This window comes from Dermochelys coriacea, chromosome 14 (genome assembly GCF_009764565.3).
Source record: "Dermochelys coriacea isolate rDerCor1 chromosome 14, rDerCor1.pri.v4, whole genome shotgun sequence".
In the NCBI taxonomy this organism is placed as follows: Eukaryota; Metazoa; Chordata; order Testudines; family Dermochelyidae; genus Dermochelys; species Dermochelys coriacea.
The window spans coordinates 3,928,284-3,947,247 of NC_050081.1; the positions used below are offsets into that span (position 1 = coordinate 3,928,284).

The window sequence follows — 18,964 nt, forward strand, 5'->3', positions numbered from 1 at the left end:
GTCCCTGCTGTCCTGTGAGCGGGGCTTGTGACCACTGTCCTCTGGGCATGGGGGGAACCATGGCGCTTGCCTGCCCTGGGGTGAGAGCCCGACACCTTTGGCTCACCAGAGACATTCTGCCGCCTTTATGCTGACAGTCCTGAGTTTGGTCCGCAGACAAGAGAAGCCAGGAAATCCAAATGCCCACCTACGACCGAACTGCCCCGCATGAAAGAAGCTGAGAGCCTTTTAGTTCCATGTGCACCCCGTCCTGCCCCCACCCTGTTGTTTGCTGTGAAGCGGGCCCCCAGCGGGGAAGGGGCGTTCAATCCCGGGGGGCCAGGGCCACTATTGTCATCAAACAAACTACTGATGACAAGAACTCAGGGCAGCAGGTTTTGTGCGCCGTGTTTATTTTCTCTCCTCCCCCCCCCCCCCCCGCGTAAATAAGTAAATAAAATAAAACTGCAATTCAAAGTGCACTTGAAGGCTGCTGGGGAATATGATTGTGCCTTTGAAGTATAAGGGCTTCCATTTGTTAAACTGAAAATGGAGCTGTGTGTTTCAATTTAGAGGTTCCTTAGCAAATAAAACCAGAGAGGAGTGACTGTTTCTTCTTCTCTCGCTCAGCCTGCAACTCCCCAGCCCCCAGTGTTAAAAGTCCAGCACCATCTGAGCCACTGCAAAGGGAGTGGGGAATAAAGGAAACAAAGCAGCTTAAATAAGCCCTAGACGGACTAAGCTTTTGTCGATATGGTTACAAAAATGGCTTGGAGGGGAGAGGTGAAGGGAGGTTTCTGAGCTGTGTGATTACTGGGGGTGGCTTCTCGGGGTAACCAGATTAATGTAGGCCCATGCCAGCCACCCCTGGTTTAAAGAGTGACTGCGGGGGTGTAGGGGCTTCATCTTGTAATGGATCTAGCTGTGTCTGTGAGACTGCTGCGCTCTAGTGAATGGATCAGAACTGCTCAGTTGTGTTTCATAGAACTTGTACTGTTAATCACTAATGGGGATTCTCCTTTAGCTCAGGTGGCAAGATCCAAATTCTGTCCCCACTCATGCCAGGATGTTCCACCGGCAGTGGAATAACTGCTGTGATTTCCTAGGTGTCCCAAGATTCTTTCCACTATTCCCAGATCTAATTGGCGCAGTTTGTGTTTGAAAGCAGGAAGTCCTTAATGGTGCTGGATCAGCATGGCTGGTGATTTCACTCCTGCACAAGGAGGAAGGGTGCCCAGCTCACTCTCCTCTAGCTGTGTTGGCTCAGGCCGGGCTAATGGAAGCACGAATTGGCTTGTGTCAGGAAAGCTGCTTACACAGGGTGACCTGCTGGAGAGTGATAGGGTGGGATAGGAATTGAGTGGAAGCCCTCTGGAGCAGCGGCTCTCAACATTTCCAGACTCCCGTCACCCTTTCCGGAGTCTGATTAGTCTTGTGTACCACCAAGTTTCATTTCACTTCAAAACTACTTGCTTAGAAAATCAGACATAAAAACACAAAAGTGTCACAGCCACACTGTTACTGACAAATCACTTCCCTTCTCCTTTTTACCATAGAATTATAAAATAAATCCAGTGGAATATAAATACTGCCCTTCCATTTCCGTGTACAGTCTATAGAGCAGTATAAACAAGTCGTTGGATGAAATTTTAGTTTGTACCGACTGCACTAGTGCGTTTTATGTAGCCTGTTGTCAAACGAGGCAAATAGCTAGATGAGTTGTTGCATGCCCTGGAAGGCTGCTGCGTACCCCCAGGGGTATGCATAATCCTGGTTGAGAACCACTGCTCTAAAGGCCCTCACAGTGTCCTGCGTTCCAGGAGACACCAGAACCCTGCCAGAGAAGCAAGCTTGATTTGTCCTTTAGGGCTACCTCAACCATGCCTAGAAACACCTCCCCCCCCACCCCCACCCCGAGTCCAATCACCACAAAGATCCTCAGTTCCTTTGGTCTGGGTTTTTTACCCCTCCTGGCATGTGCCGCGAGGAGTCCACTGGTAAGACTCATCTTCCTAGGGAGGAGAGCAACGATAAGAGTCTTTGGTCCTTTCATTGGTTCCTCCCCAATCCAGACGTGGGGAGTTTCCACTTGTCAGATGGACCCAGAGCCTGTCTGGCATTGACGGGGCTCCTCTTTTGGGAGGGGCGGAACAATTTCCCTCGAAGAACAATGCCTCTCCCTAATGAATGTCCCTCCCCTGTAGAGTCATTCAGCCGGTCGCAGAGGCTCACGTTACGCCTGCTCAAACATTACACTGCAGTACGGAGCACAGACGCTGCCAGTGAGGTTAATTCAGGCAGATGCTCACAAGCATTTGACAGCGTCTGAACGCTTCCTTCGCATTCTAATACTGGTTTGATCAATATTAACCTGCCAGCAGGCCCGGCGGATTCCAGGGCCAGATCTGTCAGTGTCCAATTGAGACGTGAGGACCTTGGCATGAGCTGGTGCTTGGTCTGCCGGTGTCACATGGGTGAAAGCCAATGGGAGAGGAGGTGCCGAATGCGAGCGGGGAGTGTCCGGCGGACAGCCAGAGGATGGGGAAGCACCAAATGAGAGGGGTAGTGGTGTCTGGTTGATGGCCAGTGGAAGGCGGGGTGCCGAATGCGAGGGGTAGTGGTGTCTGGTTGATGGCCAGTGGAAGGCGGGGTGCCGAATGCGAGAGGTAGTGGTGTCTGGTTGATGGCCAGTGGAAGGCGGGGTGCCGAATGCGAGGGGTAGTGGTGTCTGGTTGATGGCCAGTGGAAGGCGGGGTGCCGAATGCGAGGGGTAGTGGTGTCTGGTTGATGGCCAGTGGAAGGCGGGGTGCCGAATGCGAGGGGTAGTGGAGTCTGGTTGACGGCCAGTGGAAGGCGGGGTGCCGAATGCGAGGGGTAGTGGTGTCTGGTTGATGGCCAGTGGAAGGCGGGGTGCCGAATGCGAGGGGTAGTGGTGTCTGGTTGATGGCCAGTGGAAGGCGGGGTGCCGAATGCGAGAGGTAGTGGTGTCTGGTTGATGGCCAGTGGAAGGCGGGGTGCCGAATGCAAGGGGTAGTGGAGTCTGGTTGATGGCCAGTGGAAGGCGGGGTGCTGAATGCGAGGGGTAGTGGTGTCAGGGTGATGGCTAGTGGCCAGGCAGATATTCACTGGATACTGTTTATTGCCGTGTGCCCCCGACATATCCTAGGATAGAGAGCGCTTGGTTTCACAGCCTGAGCATGTGTCTGGGGGCCTGGGACACCTGGATTCCATACCCCCCTTGTGTGACTGTGGGTGATGTCCTAGGGGTTCCCCTGTGCTGGGAAACGGGTACAGCTCCTGCCCTGCCTGGCGGGGTGGGGAGGAAGTTTGCAAAGGGCTCTGAGATCCCCTGGCACCAAAGCCTCATTATCTCCCCGGCCATAGCATGGAAGCCGCCACTGTCAGCGCAGGAGAAATCTTCCCCGGGGCAAAGACGTCCCCAGGTCTCATCTCAGCCTTGGCAGGGCTCTTTTAAGCACCAGGTGGCTGGAAAGAACAAACCCTTCAAAGAAAGAAAAGGAGTACTTGTGGCACTTTAGAGACTAACAAATTTATTAGAGCATAAGCTTTCGTGAGCTACAGCTCACTTCATCGGATGCATTTTAATGCAATTTAATTTTAAAATGCATCCGATGAAGTGAGCTGTAGCTCACGAAAGCTTATGCTCTAATAAATTTGTTAGTCTCTATGCCACAAGTACTCCTTTTCTTTTTGCGAATACAGACTAACACGGCTGCTACTCTGAAACCCTTCAAAGTCCCCTTACTCCTCCCCTCTCTCTTGCTCCTTCTCCATCCCCCCGTGCCTTTCGCCCCCACCCACCCCAGCCCCTTTCCAAACCTCCTCCCACACCCAGACATGTGCCAGGGCCTCTACCCTGCTGAGCAGGAGGGGTCAGGTTGGCGACGGGGGTGCTTCCAGAGAGCAAGGCTGGGGCTGAAATTGCCTCAGTGAGGCCCAGCCCAGGCAGGTCTCGGGGGCTGCACTGGCTTTTTTTGGTAGGAGTCCTGACAGCTCCATCCCACGTATGCAGAGGAGAGAATTGGCTCCGTCTCTCAGCCACCAGCCCGGCCAGACCGCGGCACTGTCAGCCAGTGGAGGGACATTGGGGTAGACCCCCAGCAGCTCCGTTGAGGGGGTTTTCTCTGTGGAAACCCAACCCCCACTTCTCCCAGTCCTGCCCCCCTCCCAGCTCTGGCATAACGAGCTGCCCCCTGTTCTGGCAACAGTGGGCTGGGCTGGTTAGCGTGGTGACAAGGGAGGTTAGAGCAGGGGGCTGGGAGGCGGGTTAGGGCATGGGATTGAGAGTCCAGGTTCCTGGGATTTACCCCCGTTGAGGGAGGGAGATTGCTCTGATGGTTTGAACAGGACTCCTGGGTTCTCATCCCAGCTCTGTCCCTGAACTGGGCCACCTGCCCTTGGTTTTCCCAGCTGTAATGCAGGAATGAGACTGGCCAAGGTGTGTCATGGGGTCCTGGGACGGCACAGGGGATCACTGGAGAAGTGCTGCCCCTGTGCCTGGCAGCCCTGGGAGAGGGAAAGTGGCCTTGGGTACAGCACTGGGCTGGGAGTCAAGAGATCAACTTCTTCTCTGCCACTGAGTCCCGGTGTGCCCCGGGCAAGGCTCTTCACCTCCCAGGGCCTCAGTCCCCCCCGGTAATCCTTGTGTCCTCCTGCCCAGGACAATGGGGCTCTGACTGTGCAGGCTGAATGAGCAAAGAGGAGGCCTCAGTCTCAAGCCAGCCCAGGGCCCAATGCCCAGCAGTGCTGCCCCCACCTCCCCGCAGAGCGGCTCTGCTGGTGTCAACGGAGGCACCTGCTAGTGGCTCAGGGAGGCAGCTGGGCTGGCTTGTGCCCACCTGACGGGGCTGAGGCCAGCCTTGGGAGGAGGGTGACTCCTACCAGTTGCCGTTCAGCCTGGCGGCTGGCGCCTGCAATGCCGTGGGTACCATGGGGAGGTGCATGCACCGTGAGAGGGGATGGGGGCCCCGTGGGGTGCTCTGGGGATCCAGTGGGTTTCATTTTGCCCCCTTTGCCTCTCTTTCTAGATGATGTTTCGCCATATTTCAAAACGGAGCCGGTCCGGAGTCAGGTCCACCTGGAAGGGAACCGCTTGGTCCTGACCTGCATGGCTGAGGGCAGCTGGCCCCTGGAGTTCAAATGGCTTCACAACAACAAGGAGCTGACCAAGTTCTCTCTGGAATACAGGTGAGCGAGCCCCCGCGCCCGCCCTGCCATGCCCCGGTGGGGAACTGCCGGGACCTTTCCCGTCCAAAGCAGCCGCAGCAAAGGTGCTGGGGAGGCTTGCACGTCTCGACTGTTTCTTCTGCTCAGGCTGTTGTGGGGTGGAGCGAGGGGAGCTGGCCGGGGCATCCCAAGCGCTGGGAGACCCCAGGTAAAGGCACACAAGTGTCCTGTAAAGCAGACAAGTTCCCCCGGGGTCTGGGCACACAGAGGAGGTGGCTTGCTGGGGAGGTGGGATGCAGGGACAAGCTCAGAGCCAAGATGACGTGACGTTGCCCTCTCCCCACATCCCTGGGTCCAATCTACCCGAGGGCAGGAAATCGCTAACAGTGTCGCCAGCCGTCCGCCCCCATAGGCTGATCAGCGATCGAGGAGCAGGCAGGGCCCCCAGGATGTGCCGGGATGCACCAGCCCCCACATCCAAGGCACTGGAGAGCGGCTAAGGGGCCAGGGCTGAGGAAAAAGTGAAGAGTGGCAGGAGACATCTGTCCCCCTTTGTTCTCCAAGCTCCTGTCCCTTGCTAAGTGTCCCGGTGGGCAGCGAGGGTGGCAGGTGCCGGCGGTGGTTTTCCTGGGGCGTGGGCAACTGCCCTGCGCTGGCCATGGGTGTCCAAGAGGCCTATGGGAATTGCCAGTTAATTCCCAGATTCACCCCCTTCTCCCAGACGCTACAGTCTAGTCTCTGGCTTGTGCCCGTTGGGGTCAGTCTGCCCACCTGCTGCCTTGGGGGACGCCCCATCAACACTGTGGCAGGGGCTTTTGGGAGGTGGCTGAGCAGGGACTCAGGATTGACAGGGACGAGGTGGCCACGGTGCAGCCTGCAGGCCATGTCCAGGCCAATGCAATCTGTGGCTGCCATCCCCTTGAACGTGGAGTGCGGCCTGGCGAGACTACAGGTCCCAGCATTCAGTGCTCCATCTTGGCCCAGCACAAGGGATTAAGGGGGAGTATTGCATGCTGGGACTTGTAGTCTCAGCTGGCTGCCCCTCTGCAGGAGATGAGAGCAGCTGGTATCAGCCGCATTTTAGGCAAATGACGTGGCTCCCTCCCCTCGAAGTTCCTCAGGCCCGGCCCCTGGTCCATCTGGGTGGGAGGGAAGGAGCCGTGCGTGTGGTGCCCCTGTGTCGGCACACGCTGCTGAGCATGCCAAGGGCTGCCTTGCCGCGTGTGGGGAAGCGGATTTGAGCAGGCTGGCATCGGGAGGGAGAGCTCCGGCAGAGCGGCATGCGGACTGCACGGCGGGCAGAGGCCAAGGTGACGCTGCTGGCAGGCAGCACACCCAGGGCACGGTCTGGAGAGGCCTGCATGTTGGTCAAGGGGGAATGGGCAGGAACCGGAGCCTGCCGGGGCTGCTGAGGACCCTGCTTTCCCAGGAGGGTTTAAAACCTGTTTCCCAGGAACAGTTTGGCTGTGGACTCCCTCTGCCCTGGACCAGCACCGCCCCTTGGCCGAGATGTTCCCAGGGAGTGAGTGCGGGACGGGGGGGCATGGGGAAACCCACTGGATGTTGCAATATTATAGTGCAGTAGCACCTGGAAGCCGCGGGTAGGGATGGGGCCCTCACTGTGCTAGGCTGTCCCAGGCTGACCCCACCTGGGACTGATCAGCTGCCGCCCACTGAGGCTGGGAGGCCAAGGACCCGGTGATAACTTGAAGATCACCTGGTCCTCATAAAAGCCAGCAGGAGCCCAGCAGAACTGCAGCAAGTCGGTAGATCCTGCACGAGCCACTGGGACCGGGTTTCTAGCCAGCTCAGGCAGGTGGCCTGCAAAGAGTGATCCTGCAGGGAGCAGGCTAGGAAGGAGAAGGAAGCAGCGAGGCCTTTGACAGGCAGGCAGGCAGCCAGCGTGGGGTAATTCTGGCGAGGAGCCGGCTCCTGCAGAAGACCCTTGGTCGGGGGAGAGGATCGGATTGACCTGTTGAATTTATGTCACGCTGTTTGATTGGAAGATCCAGAGCTGAGGCCTGGAAGAAAAGGGACTGGGGCCTCTGGCAGGAGAGCACGCGGGCCAGGGCATCTGCCTGGTGGCTTCTCCAGGCGCCAGACACACATGTAACACAAAGACAGCCCCTGCCCATGTGGCTACAGCAAACGGAGGCAGGGGCTGGGTACTGATTTGGGTCGGTGAGATCTGGGTGCGGCATGCACCCTGGTCTGTTAATTCATTAACACCGGGCGGAGCGCTTTGAAGATGAAAAGCGCCGTGTGCTAATATGACAGTGCTGTGTACTTAGCCGGCGCTTGCCATCTTCACGTTGTCCCGTGCTTTGACCATTATCGATAGCTTTCGCCGCATTTGGCAATGCCACCCCCTCCAGCCCGGCGAAGATAGCCCCTCCCGCCGACCCCAGGACCCATCGTCAGCTTTATTCTCAGCTCCCCGGCTCGCGTGGCGGGTGGGAGGAATCACAAAGAAAAGCATTTGGCCCAGAGTCACAGCCACTCGAGGCTCACCTTTAAATCAAGCTGGGCACCTCTCCTCTGTGTGTGTCATCCTCTCTATTTTAATCAATAATTCAGCCCTAGATGAGCCGTTCCCCATTTCAAGTAATCAAATCCAAAAGCTTCTCGTTGCCATAGCAACTCCTAAGTGGTCCAGGACCCTGGGAACGCAGACAATAGGCCGCGTGTGAAATCCCCTCCCTGACAGTCGCCTTGAGGGCCCCATTGTTGGCTGCTGGGCCCACGCTATGAAGGGAAGTAACTTTGTTTTGTGTTAGCCGAGGGGGTGGGAGCAGAGGGCTCAGGAATGCCAGTCTCTGCCCTCGCTGCACCGGCTGGGATCTGACTTCTGGAGCTGTCTGGAGCCATTCGCTTTTCTTGCAAGGCTGAAAGCAGGACCTGGCATGTGGGAAGGTTTGCTGAGCTCCCTGGCGTGTCCGTGGGAGCACTCCGCAGGCAGACTGAGGGGGCACCTTGCGCAGGGCGGCTGGGGTGGGCTTTTGCTTTGAGGTTTATTTTTCCAGTTGAAATTCTGGGGTTGCAAGGAAAAATGCCAAGCTAAGAGTCAAATTACCCCTCCCTGCTGTGCCCCGACAGGCAGCGAGCTCTGGGAAAGCCAGAGTCACACCCCGTCGCACTGCACCAAGGGCCCATTCCTGGGCTCTGCGCTCCAGCTAACCTCTTGGAGCATTTGCCTGAGTGAACAATGTCTCTGCGGCTCCTATCACCATCGCATCTGGGCACCGCACCATCATTAATGAATTTGTCTTTACATAAGCCCCTGGAGCTGGGCAAGTATCATTTTCCCCATGTTATAGATAGGGAAACTGAGGTACAGAGCTGAAAAAGGGTCTTGCCTGCAGTCACAGAGGCAGCTGGCTATTGAACCCAGAACTCCCATATACCGGCCCAGTGCCTTAGCCACAATCCTGCAGTGAGTATAAGACCCTCCAGACTTGGCTTGCAGTGACTCTCTGGGGCAGGGCAGGGGAGGGGGGTGTCACTCACTAAGCCAACAAGCATAGAACAAATTGCCAGTGAGAGGGTGAGAGTGAAGCTGGTGCTGCCCAGTGGAGTGGGGGCCGGGTAGGTGAGGAAGAACCAGCACAATGTGTGGGTGTTTCACACGCAGCCCGTCACACGCCTCAGGCTTCCCTGACCCCTGCTGTGAGAACAGACCCACCCACCCCAGCTCTTGCGCCCCAAATTGGGACAGAGGCACCACAGTTATGCCCGCAGCAGCTCCATGGAGCGGGGGGGGGGGGGTCTGTCCAGGGCAGCAGAGCCCAGGGTTCTTGAGAGCCCCCTACACTGCAACCAGTCATGGGAACACAGCTGCCAGTTCAAGGGAGCTAGGGATCTGTGGGTGCAAATGCTCCCATTCAGGCTTCCGACAACCCGCAGGCCCAAGAGACAGACACACACACACACACACACACGGCCCCCCCATCCTCCCAGCGGTTAGCTGGGGCAAACCCACCAGGACGCTTAGCACAGCCGACTCAGGAGACTGACAGGTTGGGGGAAGCACCAAGATGGGGACTTGAGGGCACTGTTGGAGTGGGGAGCGAGATGAGCGTCCCAACCAGGGTGTGGACTCCCACACAGAGTGCTAGAGCTGGGAGCTAGAATCGGGCTGGGTTTGCTGCTCTGCCACCTGTGGGTTTCTATAAACTCTCCTTCGATGCTGAAACGTCCGGGAGGCAACAGAAAAGCTGGCAGTGCTGCGGGCGGGGTGGATCTCTGGGTCCCTGCGGTGGCTGGGGCTCAGTGTGGTGAGCAATGCGGGAAGCCAGTGAAACAGGGCAGCGAGAGAAGCGCTGAGGTGGAGGCCGACCGACAGCTTATCTGGCAGCTGCTGTGGCGGCGTTTCCAAGGTGGGTTTATTTATTCATGTGACAGGTGCTGAAGCTGGGATTGTGGCATGCACACGGACCAGCCTGGAAAGGAGCCAGCCATTGCAGCTCTTAAAGGAGAAGACAGAAAACAGGCTCCTGGTTAACGTGTTATGGTGTGGGGCAGTATGTCAAGGGGGCTCTTCTCGTCCGCTTGGAAAGTCCCACAACAGCCGCATTGTGCAAAACCGGGGCGCAGAGCGGCTCACTGCCCCCTCATCCGCAGCGCCCCCGCTGGCCAGCGTAGGTGCTGCGGGGCATTTTGATATGGGCTGCCTCTGCTGAGAACCAAGCTGGCGGCGTCCTATCTTTGTTAGTGGCATGGGGAGGGGGAATCGAGGCCTTTCCCCGTGGGAAAGGGTCACGTGGCTAGGGAGGCTTGGAAGGGTAGCGGGATGTCAGGAAATGTCCGTTTCACCAAAAACCAATAGGTCCATCAAGGAGAAGTGAAATTTACAACTAGGCAAAGTAAGGCAAATGCTGCTTGAGAACTCATTTGAGTTGGATTTAAAGCTACTTCCTTTGTGTGTTCTGACACGGGACGATGACAGATTGTGTTTTCAGGGTTACAGAGCAGTGGTTTTCAACCTTTTCTCATTTGCGAACCCCTAAAAAAATTTCCAATGAAGATGCAGACCCCTTTGGGGAATGTTAGACATAGTCTGTGGACCCAGGTTGAAAACCACTGTTAGAGACCTTTCACTTTTTGAATCTCAAGTCTACTGTCATTAAATAATTGCCCAGCTCCCCCATTGTCTGACACCCCCAACCCATATTTTTCCACAACTGTGAAAATTTACATTGATAAAAATTAAAAAAAAAACCTGCTTAAGAATAAACGTCACTGTTATCCATCGAAAGGGTACAAAAATGAAAATGGGTTTTTGCCTAGCCTGTGGCTGGGGATGGGAGGGGGAGATGTGATGCCAGGGTGGGAGGGAGGGAAAGGAAAGTGTGTGTGGGACAAACAGTAAAGATTAGACCTTCTCCAGGGCCTTGTCCAAGTTTCTCAGCCTGCTTGCACCAGCTGGGCTCCGGAGAGAGAGTGCCTCTAAGCTGCTGGAGGAAGGAAACCTTTCCACTTTGCCAAACGGCAGCCAGTCACTTGTCCAGCGTGGAAAGGCAGGGCAGCTGACGTAGCCACTTCTCCAAGGACTCTCTGGCTGCCAGGGTCCAACTCCCAAGAGGGTCAGTGGGGATTAACCCCTTCAGTTACGGCCCCATCTCTCCCTGGCTGCATCGGCCCATGAGCCCTTGGAGTGATGGGAACGTTTTCTGGATTTCACAGGGCTGTGGCCGGGATTCCCAGGTTTTAGGTGTCAGAAGAGCAGGGCTGAGCTGAGGATGTCAAGCCAACGGTCTTGCCCCTTGGTGACCTGGACACATTGGAAAACAAGCACCTGATGCAAGGTGAAAATGATCATCGTCGCTCGAATAACTAGCCGTACCTCTGCGGCTCCCCACAGGCTTCCCTCTCCTCAGTTAACCACGGCAGAAACTGAGGCCTGGGCACCCAACAACGAGTCTCAAGTCAGCAACAGAGCCTGGAGTTAGGAACCAGGTCTCCTCTGCCCTTTCTGCTGGACCATGCTGCTGCCCCAGCCTGAGATGCACGTGGTCAGTCCTATCAATGCCACCTTCGACTGGTGGGTCAGCGTGTCCAGGGGAGAGGACCTTTCCTGACCCCCGCCAGCTGGTCGTCTGGTGTTCTGAGCCAGGGGAGCTGCTCGCCCGTGTCTCAGCACATGGGGCTTGCAGGCCTAGTGTAAGCAAGTGCCAGGCCACTGAATTTGATGCGTCCTTTATCCCATGGCTAGATTTGGCCCCACATGACATCAAGGCTCTCAGTGCTCCAGGGGATAGGCTGGACTGGCCAGCGTGCGGAAACCCCTCCGTTTCCAGGCCAGAGGTGTCGGTGAAAATAGGATTCATTAAGCCCGGCGGGTGGCATAGTTCATGACTTGATGAGAGTTACGTTAGATCTCCCATTGGCGATGAGGAATGGGGAGCCCGAAGAGGGGCCAAGATTAGCTGAGGCACTCTCAGGCCAGGAGCAAAACGTGCTCCCCATTGCTGTGGGAATATGCAAAATGTCAACCATTAAATTGGATTGTGAGAACTCCAGTAAGAATGGGGAGGGAGGGGGTGGCATGCACAGTCTGGGGAGGAGAGACTGCAAAGGAGGTGCTGAGGTCACGGAGACAAGGCCACCTCAAATGCACCCTGCAGCATCCACCACTGTCGTGTCCCGGTGCCGAGAGTGGGTGGGTTGGGTTTACTACAGGCAGCCTTGCCTCCTGATTAGCATAGGAGACCTTGAGTCCAGACTCCTCGGTTCTATTCCCACTGGGCTGGGCAGTGGGGGCTAGTGGTTAGAGTAGTGGGGCGCTGGAAGTCTGCTTGCTGGCTCTGGGAAGAAGCGTGGTTTAGTAATTAAAGGACTGGTAGTCGGGACTTCTGGGTTCTATTTCCAGGTCTGCCACTGACTCATCGGGTGGCCAAGGGAGAGTCACCGCCTAGCTCTGGGCCTCAGTTTCTCCATCTGTAATATTGGAGCAGGGCCCATATTGCTGAAGTGCTTTGAGATCATTGGCTGAAAGGTTTCATATAAGTGTGACGGTCACGGTTGTCTCTTGGGTGCACAGGTGGCCATTTTTTGAGAAGGCTCCAGATTCCCCAATCCAGCTTCCAGCCAGAGGCTTGTGAGAGAAAACAACCACGTGCTACGGGGAAAGGCAAACAAGCCAACCCGCTGATCTGCAGCTAAAGAAGCAAATCACTGCCTGACTCAAACCCTCTTCTCCAGCCGCTCGGGGCCAGCCGGCCCTCGGCAGCTTGGTGCCGCCTGAGTCTCCGTGGAGATGGATGCCATTGAGGCGAGGGTCTGGGCCTCTTGTCTGGAAGTGGGGGGCTGCTGGTGAGGATGCAGAAGAGCCAGAATTAGTTGTGATGGGCATAAATGAAGGTTAATAGAGATGTAGGTGGCACGGCACCAGCCAGAGGGGCGGTAGTAATTAGCCGTTAACGAGTTTAGAAATGGACTTGTCCTTGGGGACGGCAGGGCTGGCTTGGATGCAGGGGCAGGGCTGGGAGATCCCTTTATGCCAAGGGCTCTCGCCTTTCTCTGACCCTTGGGAGGGTTGCGCTGGGGTGCAGCCATGGGCACCTCTCCAGCGGGCGAGCGGATCGGTGCCATGGAGCTGCCGCTGGGCCTTGCAGAGCGTCTCGCTCCCCCGTGCTCCAGCAGTTTCGTTCTTTGCTGCCGGTTTAGGCTTGGCAGAGCTCGCACCCGCCATCCGTCTGTGCTGCAGGCCCTGGTGCAAAAGGAACAAGGCAGGCCCCCCGTGTGCGCCCCCAGGAAACCCACCTTCTCCTTCACTGCCCTGGGCCCCAGCATGGCTGGGTCATTGCAGTGGGTTTGCTTGGGCAGCTTGTCCCAGCACCGGGGCGAAGGATGTGGAGCTGCCTGCGTCTCTGCATCACATCAGGGGGGCATGGCGAATGGAGGGGCAACCCACCGCCACGTCATTACAGGTTACAAAATCAAGCGCCAAGCCAGGCCGGCAGCCTCTTTCCAACATCCCCTGGGTGGCTGCACCCCTTGGCTTGCCAGGGGCCTAGCGACGAGCCAGAGTCGTGTAGCTGTGTGGGCGTTACTTTCAGCATTGGACTGATCAGGCAGCCCGCCTGGGCAGAGCTAGCCTGCATAGCAATATGCTCTACCTGGCCTGTTCAACGTGCTCCGGCTATGTGCAGCGCCTGAGACCGTAAGTCAAGCAGCATGCACCGTACGGCTGCCAGCCGGTCACTCCCACTGGGATGCTTTGGGGCTTAGCAGCGATGCTGAAATGTGACCTGAAACCCAATGCTGCGGCTTTCTTTCCCCTTTCTCCGGAGCCGAGCTCAGCCAGCCCTGCCAATAGCTCGCTCCTAATGGCACAATTACTGCACTGTGCAGCCCTCGTAACAGGAAAATCACTCACTGTTGTTCAGCAAATACCAGTTTCAGGGTGGAAAAAAGTAATTACGCGGGTCAAAATTGTTTATCATCTTTAGTGCTTCTCTTCACTAGCCGGGGTTTCTGCTCGGATCAATTGCTTTACCAGTGAAGTTATTTCACAATTAACAGTGTATTCTGCCGCGGCTGGAGAGAGTGTTTTCCCTTCAGGTACATCGGGAGAAAGGTAATTGGATTGTAGAGTCTGCTGTTATAATACTTAATACAGGGGACTCCTGGGTTCTCATCCTGGCTCTGCAAGTCCCTGACTTTCCTCTGCGCTCTCAGTTTCCCCTCTTGTTAAGGGGTTCCAGTGGGAGGGTGTGGGGCTTAATACACTCGTTAAGCAAATTGGTGCCGCTGGGTGGAAGGTGCTTTCGAAATGCACAACATGATTATTTATTTGTATTGTGGTAGCGCTAAGAGGGCAGGACCCAGACCCCAAAGGTATTTAGGCACCTTGATTTCAAGGGAAGTTAGGCACCGAAATTCCATTGAGGAGCTGGGCCCAGGGACCTGTTACTCTGGGCCCGATACAAGCCTAACACCAGTCAAGGTCTCTGCCCCGAAGCACTTAGTTTCAGAGGAGACACAACAGGTGTTGACAGCAGACCCCAGAGGATCACCTGAAAGGCGGCAGACAGCAACAGGGTGGGGTGAGCGCTGGCCATTTATAGCTATTCACTATCTGATCGGTTCCATTGCCAGGGCTCTGAACTAGTGCCCAGTTTGATTTGTAGTTGTTTAAAGTGGCACAAGGGCAGCCCGATTACCAAGCCAGCTGAGTAATCTCTGTGCCTTGATCCTCCCGTCCTGGCACCTGCCCAGGAAGGAAGCATTTTGGGGTATTGTCGCCTGGTAGCAGCCCCGGTACAGCTGGAGAAGAGAAGTACCGGCTGACTCCTGGCTTGGTCACTCTGTCGCTCGATCCTCTCTCTCCATCCAGGCGTTTGCCCCGGGAGGCCCGGCTGGGTCAGCAGAGATGCAGCCAGCACGTTAGCCTTTGGCTGATAGCCTAAGAGTTGATGAGATTAGACATTGATTATTGTCTGTGTCGCCCCAAGACCGAGCCAGGACACTGTTGCGCTAGGTGCAGTACAAACACAGGCCAGAAAGCCAGTCCCTGCCCCCAAAGAGCTGGCAGCCTGCCCCTGTGAAACTGGGGTGTCCAAGGTGCCAGCTGCCTGCCCAGTGGGAAATGCCTGGACTGCGAGATGGGAGTTCTGGATTTGGGTTGGCGTCTTGTTAACCTTTGCACCCACCCTCTCGGCTAGAATAGCTTTGCCCCAAGGCTCTCTGTGGAACACGGAGAGGAGAACGGCTTTGCCCAGCTTCGCAGAGTGAGGCAGTGGCAGGGCTGGCCCAGGAACCCCGGTATCCTGTCTCTGTCTCCCATTTAACTGCTCCAGCAATCTCCTCTCTCTCTCTCTCTCCTCAGACAGGAAAGCAGCCCTTGGCCACACACAGGGCAGAGTCCCCCCATCCCCATGGGGAGAGAGGGCTGAGACCCCAGAGGAGAGGGCTGTGACCCCGGTGCACCCTTTGAATCTGGAGGCTACATCCGCCCCTGCCTACACCCCATCCGTGCTGCCCCCCGGCAAGACAGATTCTGCCTTTGCCAAGAGCAGGGAGCGTCTGAGGAAGTGGCAGCCTGTCTGCCGAGGCTCAGCGCAAGGAGCCGGCGGACGGTGGTTCCCAGAAAGCCCTTGGCCAGCTGGCTGCAGCGCTGGGGTCTCCTTGCCTTGGCATGGGGACAGCCTGGGCTCCAGTTGCTGTTGCCAAACGAGGCGTCGCTAATTCCCAAAGCAAGCGCCATGCCCCCCAGCCTGGCGTCTACTCCGTTGCTTTCGTTTCCCACCTTGCACCGGATCTGGGTGCTGTCGCGGGCAGCCCATCATGAGTGCAACTGCCCTGGAGTCCCTCCCCCCCACATACACCGAGCCCTCAAGCCGATTGAAAAGAGCAGGGGTGGCCCTGCGAAGTGCTGGGGTCCTACCCCTGGCAGTGGAGTAGGAAGGAGCGGGGGCACAAAGGCTGATTAGCCCAACAAGGGGTCCTGCACTGCCTTTCAGTCATTATGGCATTTAAGACTAATAAGTTCACTTTTTTTTCTTCTTAAAGAAAAGAACCTGTCTCCCAGTTTTGCACCGCGTTTCCATAGCAACCCCCCTTTTCTTCCCTGCATGAGTCAGGGCCCAGCACGCAAAGGGGGGCGGCTTGTGGAGGTGCCAAGCAGGGCGAGGAGGAAGGATGCAGCTCAGGGGTCCCTTCCTCCTCGCGCAGCCCTGGGTTTGCATCAGCCTGGCGCAGAGCTGGCGAGCTTCCCCCGTGAAGCGTGCTGGGCTCACTAGTTCCTTGTGGCTCCGATAGCAGGCCTGCAGGGCGCTGCAAGGATACAGAAGATCACTGTGCTGGTTAGCTTGCATCTGTGCACCAGTCTCTGCAGATCAGCTCCCACCCTCCCCTTTTACCTGCCTGGTGCATCTGTCTGGAAAAAGCCTGGGGAGGCTCTCAGGGAAAAGCTAAACTGCTCAGAGGAGGGTTTCATCCTTCCTTAAGGAGAAGGCAGCTTAACGCAGCATCTCCGGAGAGTTTGAGGCCGAGAAGTTGGAAAGATTTTGCCTAGTGTGTGCTGCGCTCTCTCTACCCCAGCCCCGTGCGCAGACACTCTTATGGCTCGGGGCTAAGAAATTTTTCCGCGGTTTCTCTCTCCAGCGTGTGGCTCTTCTTTGGGTTCTCCGGAGTCTGAGCTCTTTTCATACATGGAATCATAACATGCAAATCAGGCCGTGCGATGTCTTTAATGAAACCCTCTGAAGGAAAGAGCTTCTCTGGCGGATTGACGATATTTATTTCTCGTGCAAGAAATTTAACATGCAGATTGGTTAGGGCTGGTAATTTATCACATGAGATTGTCGTATTGGGGTTTGCATTGAGTCCTGCTTCCTTCTGAAATTACATCGCGCATATATTAGAATATGGACAGACGGACTCTCACACACATGCCCCTCTCCCTCTATTAAATAAATTCTCATTCCGCTTCCATCCCTTCTCCCCTCCACATCTGCTGCAGGACTCCAGCGCCCATCCAGAGGATTTCCCATGTCTTCCCAAGAGCCCAGAAGCCCTCTGCCAGAAGCGTGGAGACTAGGAAAATTTAATTAGCTCCTTGGCTTGCATATTAGCTTCGTCAGACACATCACTCACCCCCCAAAACATTTTTTCATGACTAATTCCCCACAAGCCTCTGGTTTGGGTTTCCTTTGCTATGCCACAGCCCACACATCGCCTCGCTTGGGCCAGATGCCTGCGAGTTCTCTTTCTGGCACAGGATTGTCGTTTTGGCTCTTGTAATACCTTTTCAGAGGAAGCTGGGAAGAAAACAGGCCTGGTTCTGCTCTCGCTCCCACTGGTTTCACTCTGGAGCAGCTCCGCCCAAGTCAGTGGTTTTGCACCAGTGCGAAGCTGACGCAAGCGAGAGCAAGAATCGGCTGCTAAAATCAGAGAACAGAATCCCAATTTGGTTTCTGGGCTCCTTCCTCACGCCTTACAAGTAAATGGACACTAGCTGTGGGGATCTGAGCTGAGCGAAGAGCTCAGGGATTGACTGTCGGATCGGAATTGACCACAGGGATGAGGAAAATGCAGCCAGTTAAAAATCAGATGCATCCCAAACCCTGCAAGGTTCTTGAAAGTTCAGTGAACTTTACATTTAAAACAGAGCGGTGAGGAGGAAGGTGAAGGGTGGGGAACCCGTGACGTGCCCTGTCCATACGGCTTTGCCCTGCCTGTGGGGACCCACTTTCCAGTGAGCCAGGTGGCACCGCCTGCCCTCCCTTGGCCAGGGATTGGGGATGGATTGGAAAAGCAGTGGGTTTGCAGTCACTTCTCCAGCTGGCGCTCCCCACTCACGTGGTGAGTCCCCACCCCCTCCCTATTGGAGGCTGCTTTTCTTGCACTTTCTGGATGTCGTTTTGTTTTAAAGCTCTGCTCAGTGCAGCGTGTGTGTATGTGCCAGTGCCCTGTACTGGGGGCAATCGGGACCACTCTACTGTGTGTGACAGGCCCTGTGCCACTCCGAGGTAGGGGAGACTTTTCTTTAATTCACATAGCTGGGGTGCGTTATTCTGGAGCAGGGGGCTCTGAGTTCTTGCCCCATTTGCTGGTGGGAGGGTCCATGCAGCGCAGTGTCCCCATCGATTTATTTGTTTATGTTATGCTCAAATAAATTTATTAGTCTCTAAGGTGCCACAAGTACTCCTTTTCTTTTTGTTTCTGTAGAAGAGGAACAAAGTTTAAAAAACACTGAAAAGGCCAATATCATGAGAAGCCCTAGGGGGGTGTTTCTCGATTATATTTGGAAAGAGACATTTTTTTGATTTTCGGTTTTCTCATGAGCCCTGGCCTACCTAGGTTGGTATGTTATTGTAGGGTTGCTCTGGAGGGCGGGGCTGCGTGTGTTATTGTAGGGTAGCCAAGCTGTGCGTGTTGATTGGTTACTGGGGAGGGGAGGTGTCCGTGGAAGAGCTGGGGTTACAGATCCAGGGTCTATTCGTGAGTTTGGAGCAGCAGTCCAGGAAGGCACTCACCCCAGTGGCAGAGGAAAGTAGGACATGTTCCCGGCCTCCTGCCCTGACCTTGGCTCTGTCCCTCTTAGATACTGAAACATGAATAGCCGTCTTGTTGTTCGTGCCTCTCTCCGGCCCGACGTGGCTGGGCTCTCCGCCCCTTGCGCGCCGTAGGAAGCCAGCAGATTAATGCATGTGCATAAATTATTAAACAGCTTATTGTTCTAGCCGGACCAATTGAGCTGGCGATTTACAAGGCCACCGGAGTTACTGAAATTCCCCTGACCACAGCAAAATGCCTCTTTGGCAGGGCACCGCCAAGGATGGCTCTGGCCTCATGTGTCAAAATGCAGCTTTTTCCAGTCAGGAGCTAATTGAGATTCAATAATGCCGTTAACATGAGCTGATTAAATACCGGGGGGATGGTTAAAAACATATTGAGTGAGGCCCCTCTGCTGGGGCTGGCCACGGCTCTCTGCAAGTGGGGAGTTGGTAAATCTCGCTAAGTGTGTTTTAATGAATGCTCTCTTGCCATGTCCCGATCACACAATAACGATTCTCGTACACGTCCCCCTGTAGAATTAATTAGTCGTTATACAGTATGTTAATCAAAGGGGCTGTGGCAAGGCTCTGAGATCCCAAATCTATTGAGCTGCTGCTTACCGTGGCTTGTGTTGAAAGTGTCACATGGACCTTGCTGCGTTCTGGTTTTTAATTTGCTAGAGCAAACGCTTCAGCTGCGATGTCCCCTCACCCCCCAAAATAAATCAGCGGCATGAGCCATTAAACATCCCTACAATAACAAACCAGCCTGCACAATCCTGGGCAACCCTACGATA

At 55.6% G+C, this 18,964-nt stretch overlaps 1 protein-coding gene across 5 annotated transcripts in view; it reads left to right on the forward strand.

Moving 5' to 3' along the window:
* SDK2 (sidekick cell adhesion molecule 2) overlaps window positions 1-18,964 on the forward strand; it is a 168,418-nt gene that overhangs the window by 81,682 nt on the left and 67,772 nt on the right. For all 5 annotated transcript variants that reach the window (XM_038372211.2, XM_038372213.2, XM_038372212.2 and 2 more), the window contains exon 2: window positions 5,028-5,187. In XM_038372211.2, the coding sequence (XP_038228139.1) occupies window positions 5,028-5,187 (160 nt within the window). The remainder of the gene's footprint in view (window positions 1-5,027; window positions 5,188-18,964) is intronic.